Below are 10000 nucleotides of genomic sequence, written 5' to 3'. Positions count from 1 at the left end.
TCATTCGAAACATAATGATGTGCCACCATATTGTCTGACAAAGCTCACATCCCGTTGTAGGATAATGATACGGAAACAATGCGAACTATAATAAAAATAATAATAATAATAATAATAATAATAATAATGATAATAATAATATTAATAATAATAATAATAATAATACTAATAACAACAACAACAATAATATTAGTATGCTTTACATAACATCGCATCGATCGGTCTGTCGTATTATTAGGGGACATCATGTATCGCAGCAGTTTATTGATGCTCTGTTTTGAAACACGAGAGCTGCGGGTGTATGCCACAGACATAAAAGCCTATCAGGGAATACGCTGCAGTCGTGTGTAGATTTTTCCCCGTCGCCGCTGTCCGTGCATGCGAGCTCCCGTGAGAGATGCCATGTAAACGTATTAAATGACGCCATAAAGCATCACTGAATCACAGGTGGATTCTCTGATGCGATGTACCTGCTTATCTTGAATGAGTTATCAGTGCTGTATGATCATTGCGTGTATATTTACACGCAGTTAGTGTGTGTATGTACACCCACATACGCCGTTCGATTTGATTGTCGCATTGATTGTGGTAAACTGATTGAACATGCAATTATTGAACAGCATTAATTGCAACGTGAAAATGATATATCTTGAAATGAAATATTGACACATTGCATTTCATCTATGGGAGCGCATATATTCGCTCGCTCACTCTACACACACGCGCGCGCGCACGCACGCACGCACGCACACACGCACGCACGCACGCACACACACACACACACACACACACACACACACGCACACACGCAACACACGCACACACACACACCCTCACACACACACGCACACGCACACAACGCACACGTACACACACACACGCACACACACACACACCACACACACACACACACACACACCACACACCACACACCACACACATACACACCCTCACGCACTTACACACTTACACACATACGCACCCCCACTCGCACACACACAACAAACACACACACACACACACACACACAATTACAAACCACACACTTACACACACACACACACACACACACACACACACACACACACACACCACACAACACACACCACACACACACACATCACAACCACACACAGCACACACCACACACACACACACACACACACACACACACACACACACCACACCGCGCGCGCCGCGCCACGTACGCACCGCACGCACGCACGCACGCACGCACGGCACACACACACACACACACACACACACACACACACACACATATATATATATATATATATATATATATATATATATTAATCCTCGTCTTGCCTTGTTGCAGAAGTATGCCATCTCGCCAGCGTTCGCTGACCGAATTACGCTAGCATAGAAGCAATCTAAGATGGCGACCATTGACATAGAAGAGCCGGCGAATCCCGGTGCTGGCCTGACTGCGAACGGACTTCAGCAGAGACTGAGTCCGATGCCGGCCGGTCCGAGCGTGAGTAGGCTCAGCATGCGAAAGCTCTCTTACGACATCGAAGAGATTAGAGAGAATGGCGGACTCAGTCCGGCTGACAACTCCGACAACGATATTAGCTCGGAGATCTTGAAGATCGAAGACGAGGCAGCCATGCACGACCAGGCGGAGGCGGCGGGCGACGGTGGCACCATGGTGAAGATCGTGAAAACGATACAGGTTAGGAAGAAGCGATGGATGCTCGCCATTCTGGTGAAACGCGGCGCTTGTGATGTTACCGTTAAAATCGGTAATCCGTAATGTTACTTAATCGTTCAACATCGTGTCACCAGGTGGAGGGTGACGGCCTCTAGAGGGGCAAAAGGGACAGTCAATTCACTAAATTTTTGAGGGAAATAAAATATAAAATAAAATGATGAGTTAAAATCACATTTAAATACGTGAGTCAGCTTGGTGTCATTCGTGATCCCTTCGAGTCGCCTCACACCCACCCCACCTCACTATGCACGTTGACTGGGACCTTTGCTTTATATTACCTCGACATTGTTCACTTGAATTATGTAATTTTCTCCCTCCCAACTATGAAGGTACTCAGGCTACGGCCCTGATCATATATATTATCTAATCGTATCCTGCCAAATTGTGTCAAATCGTCTCCTATCATATCGTGTCATATAGTATCCTATAATATCGTATCTAGGGCCGTAGCCTGCAGGGAGGGGGGGGGCAAAGGAGAAAAGGGAAAATTTTGTTCCCTAGATTTTAGAGCAACAACAAAAAAGTTCTACTAAAAGAGAATTGTCATAGTCAGAATGAACGCTGTACATGTACTCAAAAGTGCCTCACATTCCATCTCCTGCGATCTACATTTTCAAAAAATTTCTGTGGGAGGACCCCCACACCCGCACCTGTCTCTCACCCCCTCTTTGAAATCCTGGATTCGCCACTGCCCCCACTAGAAATTTGCTCAGCCTACGGCCCTGGTATCACATCGCATCATATCGTAACATGTCACAATATTTCCTTAAAACCCATCAAATAAAATATATTTATAAGATTAGATTTCCAACTAATATAATCCCCGAACCGAAATAGGCAACAAACTCACGGACATTCCATTGAAGTACGATTAACCCTAACCTCCTCCATCCGCTCCTGCTTCCAGCTTCTGAAATTTTGGTCACGCGGCAAGAAGGACAATCAGTCGCAGCAGCGGCCGGACTCCTTCCTGGAAAAGTTTGCAATGGCGGGTCCGGACCTAAACAATGGCGAGGACGATGAGAACCCGGCTCCGCGAACACCACCGAAGCCAGGTGGCGCCACCAACATCATGGAACAAGCTCGAATCGCCGCGCGACCGTGAGTCAATGTTATTATACTAGATGTACTAGATGTACTAGCTGTACGTTGTTGTGTTGTGTTGTGTTGTGTTGTGTTGTGTTGTGTTGTGTTGTGTTGTGTTGTGTTGTGTTGTGTTGTGTTGTGTTGTGTTGTTATAATAATATATATAATATGCGAAATACTTTACCTCCTACTGTGGCTACATATCGCATAACACTCAAATGATATAAACGAATTGCGCAATACGCGGTCTCAGCCGATTCGCTAAAACTGCCTGATTATTTTTAGCACGATGACATCAATCCGCATCGCGCGAAGTACGGCGCGAATGCTTTTGCGGCGGCGGATGACGTAATATGTCCATATAAGGCGCGCGGGATCTCGGTCGTGTGACGCGCGCGCGCATCGCCATATCGCCGAAGCTTCGCAGAAAACTTTCAGAAATCAATCTCTACTCCTCTAGTATTTACGTGTGTTTAGACTGTTTACGCTCGCTATACGTGGGCGGTCAGGCTCGCGTGATGGAGATTGGGCCGAGCGCCGGCAGTAATCTGCCACGCTCGTGCATGGTGCTTATGTATCCACGCTGCCGCGGTGCGTGCACTCAATACTCACGATGAGCGCAAGACTCACTAATTACGGAAGAATATTAACGAAGACGCTGCCGCTGCGCCTATATGCTGCCGAGATTTCGTGTGCGCATGCTATTCTCTACTGCTTCCGTCGCTGTATAGCTCGGTAAATTCCGTCTTGGCGAATACAATGCGCGAGGGTAACCTCGGGGGATAACGCGCACGTGCACCCACCCGCGTAGGGAAATTGCGCAGCCACTTCGGAACGAATATGCATGCAGTGATAGGCCAAACTCCACCATGCACGCTCCGATAGCTGCTCAAGTTAAGGCCGTCGCACACCAGCCGATTTTTCACGCGATTTAATCGGCCCGATAAAAATCAGCCGATATCGGGTAGGTGTGCGCGTTCATTTGTAGGCGATTTTACTTACGATTATTTTTATCGGGTGATCGTTCCAAATCAAACATGTTTGATTTTGAACCGATTATTTTGAAGCGATTTTGTTTAATCCGACAAGATTTTGTGGTGTGCGCATGAACTCAGAAAAATCCTTTACGATAAATATTGAACAGCCAATAGCTGAACGTGCCCGTGTCACATGACATTCAAAATGGCGCCTATCATAGACAAAGCGTGGACGAACGAAATTGAGGGAGATTTAAATAATCAATTTTATCATAGGTGTGCGGGTGTTTATCGGAAGGCGTCGCGATGAGCCGATTTTACAAACGATGAAGAGATTTTTTAATCGGACCGATTTTTGGGTAGGTGTGCGACGGCCTTTATAAATGCGCACAGTTTCGCAGTCACATATCGAAACCTGTGTGTGAGCGTGTGTGCGCGCACTAACTATAACATAACACTAACATAACATAACATAAAGCATAACATAACATAAGCATGAACATACATATACATATACATAACATAACATAACATAATACATAAACATAACATAACATAAAAACAACATAACATAAATATAATAACATAACATAACATAACATAACATAAACATAAGCATTAACATAACATAACGCATCATAACATAAAATAACAGTAACAATAACATAACATAAAGCATAACATAATATACATATATAAACATAACATAACTACAAACATAAACCAAACACAACAGCAAACCAACACAACACAGGACGTACAGCTAGTTACATCTAGTACATGCTAGTATAATAACATTGACTCACGGTCGCGCGCGATTCGAACGCTTGTTCGCATGATGTTTGGTGCGCCACGCTGGCTTGCGGTGGTGTTCGCGGAGCGGGTTCTCATCGTCCTCGGGCCATTGGTTTAGGTCCGGACGGCGCCATTGCAAGAACTTTTCCAGGAAGGAGTCCGGGCCCTGCTGCTGCGACCTGAATTGTCCTATCTTGCCGCGTGACCAAAATTTCAGAAGCTGGAAGGCAGGAGCGGATGGAGGAGGTTAGGGTTCATCCGTACTTCAATGGAATTCCGTGAGTTTGTTGCCTACTTTCGGTTCGGGGAATTATATTAGTTTGGAAAATCTAAATCATATTAATATAATTTTATTTGAATGGGTTTTAAGAAAATATTGTGAACATGATACGATATGATGCGAATGTGATACGCAGGGCCACGTAGGCTGAGGCAAATTTCTAGTGGGGGCAAGTGGCGATCCAGGATTTCAAAAGAGGGGGTGAGAGACAGGGGGTGCGGGTGTGGGGGTCCTCCGCACAGAAATTTTCTTGAAAAAATGTAGATGCGGCAGGAGATGGACATGTGAGGTCACTTTTGAGTACGATGTACAGTGGGGGGGGGTTCATTCTGAACTATGACAAATTCTCTCTTTAGTGAGAACTTTTTTTTTATGTTGGCTCTAATATCTAGGGAACAAAATTTTCCCTTTTCTCCTGTTGCCCCCCGCCCCCTGCCCTGCAGGCTACGGCCCTAGATACGATATTATAGGATACTATACTGACGCACGATTATGATAGGAGAGCGAATTTGACACAGATTTTGGCAGGAATAACGATTAGATTAATATATATGACAGGGCCGTCAGCCTGAGGTACCTTCCATAGTTGGGGAAGGGAGAAAAATTACAATTATTCAAGTGAACAATGTCGAGGTAATATATAAAGCAAAGGTCCAGGGCAAGCGTGCATAGTGAGGTGGGGTGGGTGTGAGGCACTCGAGGGATGACGATGACACAAGCTGAACTCACGTATTTAAATGTGATTTTAACTCATGCAATTTATTTTAGCATTTTATATTCCCTCTAAAAATTCGTGATTGACTGTGCCGCTTTTGCCCCTGCTAGAGCAGTCCACCCTCCCACCGGTGACACGATGTTGAACGATTATAGTAAGCATTACGGATTACGTCGATTTTAAGCGGTAAGCATCAACAAGCGCCGCGTACAACCAGCAGATGGCGAGCATCCATTCGCGTTCTTCCTAACTGTATCGTTTTCACGATCTTCACCGATGGTGCCAGTCACCGTCGGCCCGCCGTCCTCCGCCTGGTCGTGCAGGTTTCTGCCCTCGTCTTCGATCTCAGATCTCCGAGGCTAATATCGTGGTCGGAGTTGTCAGCCGGACTGAGTCCCCATTCTCTCTAATCTCTCGATGTCGTAGGAGAGCTTTCGCATGCACTGAGCGCTACCTCACGCTCGACGACGGCGCGGCATCGGGACTCATCCTCTGCTGGAAGTCGTCTGCGCAGTAGGCGCAGCACCGGGATTCGCCGCTCATCTATGTCAATTGGTCGCCATGGCTTGGATTGCCTCTATGGGCTAGCGTAATTCGGATCAGCGAACGCTGGCGAGATGGGCATACTTCTGTCAACGAAGGCAAGACGAGGATTAAATATATATATATATATGATATATTGGTGTTGTGTGTGTGTGTGTGTGTGTGTGTGTGTGTGTGTGTGTGCGTGCGTGCGTGCGTCGTGAGGCGTGTGGCTGCGTCGGTGTGTTGTGTGTGTGTGTGTGTGTGTGTGTGTGTGGTGTGTGTGTGTGTGTGTGTGTGTGGTGTGTGTGTGTGTGTGTAAGAGTGTGTAGTATTTTGTGTGTTTGTGGTGTGTGTGTGCTGTGTGTGTGTGTTGTGTGTGTGTGTGTGTGTGTGTAAGTGTGTGTAAAGTGTGTAAGTGTGTAAGCGTGTAAGTGTGCTGTGTGTGTGCTGTGTGTGTGTGTGGTGTGTGTGTGTGTGTGTGTGCGTGCAGCGGTGTGTGTGTACGTGTGGGCGTGTGTGTGCGTGTGCGTGTGTGTGAGGGGTGTGTGTGTGCGTGTGTGCGTGTGTGTGTGTGTTGTGTGTGTGTGTGCGTGGCGTGCGTGCGTGGTGTGTGGCGTGCGTGCGTGGCGTGGCGCGCCGCAGCGTGATGTGTAGAGTGAGGCGAGCGAATATATGCGGCTCCCATAGATGAAATGCCACAATGTGTCAATATTCATTCAAGATATATCATTTCAGCGTTGTAAAAAGCAATTACTGCTGTTCAATTATTGCATGTTGCAATCAGTTTACCACCAATCAAACGACAATCAAATGCGAAAACGGCGTATAGGTGGGTGTACCATAATACACACACTACTGCGTGCTAAATATAGCACGCAATGATCATAGCAGCACTGCGATAACTCCATTCAGATAAGCAGGTACAATCCGCATCAGAGAATCCACGCTGTGATTCAGTGCATGCTTTTATGGCGTCCATTTAATACGTTTACATGGCATCTCTGCACGGAGCTCGCATGCACGGACAGCGGCGACGGCGGAAAATCTACAACACGACTGCAGCGCATTCCCCTGATAGGCTTTTATGTCTGTGGCATAGCACCGCAGCTCTCGTGTTTGGCAAAACAAGCATACAATAAACTGCTGCGATACATAGATGTCCCCGCTAATAAACGAACAGACCGATCGATGGCGATGTTATGTAGCGCATACTAAATATTATTGGTTGTTTAAGTAGTTATATATTTATATTATTAATATTATTTATTATATTCATTATTATATTATTATTATTATTATTATTATTATTATTATTATTTTTATTTTATTATAGTACGCATTGTTCCGTATCCATTATCTCTACAACGGGAATGTGAGCTTTGTCAGACAATATGGGGCACATCATTATGTTTCGAAATGATATCTCACGTCCAACGCCACGGCTCACAGCTTTGCGAGAGAAACGGCACAACGTTACGTAACATCACAACAACGGGGAAGATAAGCGAGGGAAGTACCGCGAAATGTTTTTCAATGTAGCGACGATAGTCCGAGACGCATCACTTTAAACGTGAGAAATGCTGGATTAGATTAGATGATGACCTGGCTTGCTGTGTAAGCATTGCTTTCAGGAGCATGGCGAGCGTGTCGTCATCTATGAAAGATAAAATTCGACTGAAATGAATTTGCACGTGACGTCCCCTATTATGAGAGGCATCATGCAGCAGACGTGCGGCTGTAACGAGCCGCTTTCATTTACATCGCGTCCTGATCACATGCATTAGTAACAGTAACATGTCTGATAGATAGACATTTCTAAAGCGTGGTCCGTATCCGGTTTTTCACGTAATAAGTATCATAATCAGAAACTGGCTAATATAGGCTCCTACGGTTTTTATGGCATTAACGTATAATAACAGAATATGTTCGGCACGGGCATTTACGTTTTTTTACGGCAAAATGCATTAATTTTTAGCTTGATCGAATTTTAACTTCAAACATCTTCTCGTGACAGTAAGTGACGACCTTGATATATTGCTTTGTCATTCGTTTCTGCTTGTTTTCCGAATTTAGCTGAATTCAAATAGAAAAATGCACAAATGCATATATCCGTGCAGTATATCTTATTAGAATGTTTACTGTCGCGTACATATCTGGAAGTAAATAGAAATTCGAAGTGTCAGAACCTTAAAGGATGAACACTAAGACGAGAGATTGCACGCACTAATCAACTTAAAATGAAATGTTAAATTACACCGACGAATAGAGCGTATAAACGATTAGAAGAAACGAAACGAAAGAGAACATGTTTATGACTGATGCGCATTAATGAAGCTATATATATATATATATATATATATATATATATATATATATATATCATACAGTAGATATTGTTACATTTTCTGGTATTAACAACTATTATTTAAGTACTAATAGCGTAGACAGCGCAGCGTCGCAACTATAGTTGAAACTCTATTGATCTGAGAACATCGAGCAAATGTCACAGCTGATTTTACACGGTATTAACGATGAGAGCATTACCAAGTCACGACGCTAAATGCCAAGTGGGCGACAAGTAGAAAGCACCGGCGTTCACAACATTCGCTCCGGTTTATTATAAGTAATACTGCTCTGAAGCAAGAGCTCTGACTCACGACACGCAAACCGCGGGGGTAATTAACTCTTTGCTAGTTTTTAATGTTTTGGCGCGTGGTATGGATTTTAATGTGGGTGTCTTTAATGTGGGCAATAATTCTAAGTAATGTCTCGACACACTCGTGAGCCGGGTGTTCTGCAAAGTTGAACTTGTTGAAATAAACAGGTTTTCAACGCTGCTGTGCGGCGGGGAAGTCTAAAGATCGAGCGCTTTCTTATAGGTGTGTCGTGAATGCCAAATTACCCCATTCCTTCTTGTAACTCTTCATCTGCGCGTTTCCATGGGCGGCAATACGGTATTGGAAGCCGAAATTACATTTATGTGTTAGCGTTTCAGACATTTTCAATAGGTTCAGGCATGGGTACAGTTTCGTGAAAACAATCGCAAATACAGAAAAGTTTTAAAATCCTACGTCATGGTTCTCGATCTATTGAAGCGCGCACCGCATGTGCAATATACGTCTCGCAAAAAACCGGCCTAACAGTACTTCTGAAATCCAAACAACGAACAGTATTGATATATATATAGTATATATATATTATAATATATATATATATATATATATAATATATATATATATGTATATATATACCTAAATCTTGGCAGTTAATTTTTTTAGTCGAACGCTATAGCATGATTACAATAATTAACAGAAGAATGGCAGGATTTTATAGCTATTTAAAAATTATTATGAAAGTCATGTCATTAAACTGCGGGATCTGAAATCAATCTACTAAAAATTCTGTTTTGTAAATTATATTTAGATATTTGTTGTAGTTTGTTAAAAACATAGTTTAAAGCAAGATACATTTATGTTTAACCGCACTTACTTATGATTACTGAGTTGCGACCAGATGGCGTGATTGGAAAGCTAAAACAGCTCATGTGAAACACTTGCATAGTTAACATAATATACTTTTTGTTCATATGACATAAATTTTCTATGGAAATCACGTAAGCTTATTTGGCTTAAGCAGACGATAGACACGCCACCGCGCGCGCGCTCGCAACGCACGCATGCGCGCGCCATGCGTAGGATAGAGAGAGAGAGAGAGAGAAAGAGATGAGAGAGAGAAGAGAGAGAGAGAGAGAGAAAGAGAGAGAGATGAAGAGAGGAGAAGAAAGAAAGCGAGAGAGAGAGAGAGAAGAATAGAGAGAGAGAGAGAGAGAGAGAGAGAGATAAGAAAGAGATAGAAGAGAAGAAGAGAAGAGAGAGAAGAGAGAGAGA

The 10000-nt window shown here is 43.8% G+C and overlaps 1 protein-coding gene across 1 annotated transcript in view; it reads left to right on the top strand.

Annotated features, from left to right (window-relative positions):
• LOC106814614 (cyclic nucleotide-gated cation channel alpha-3-like) overlaps positions 1-10000 on the top strand; it is a 55879-nt gene that overhangs the window by 35668 nt on the left and 10211 nt on the right. The window contains exons 2-3 of the mRNA XM_014818954.1: positions 1340-1696; positions 2643-2836. Coding sequence (XP_014674440.1) covers positions 1400-1696; positions 2643-2836 — 491 coding nt within the window. The 5' untranslated portion in view covers positions 1340-1399. The remainder of the gene's footprint in view (positions 1-1339; positions 1697-2642; positions 2837-10000) is intronic.

Source organism: Priapulus caudatus, unplaced genomic scaffold (genome assembly GCF_000485595.1).
Source record: "Priapulus caudatus unplaced genomic scaffold, Priapulus_caudatus-5.0.1 Scaffold26, whole genome shotgun sequence".
Classification (NCBI taxonomy): Eukaryota; Metazoa; Priapulida; class Priapulimorpha; order Priapulimorphida; family Priapulidae; genus Priapulus; species Priapulus caudatus.
The sequence above is the reverse complement of the archived record's forward strand: the minus strand, read 5'-3'. Positions and strand labels throughout refer to the sequence as shown.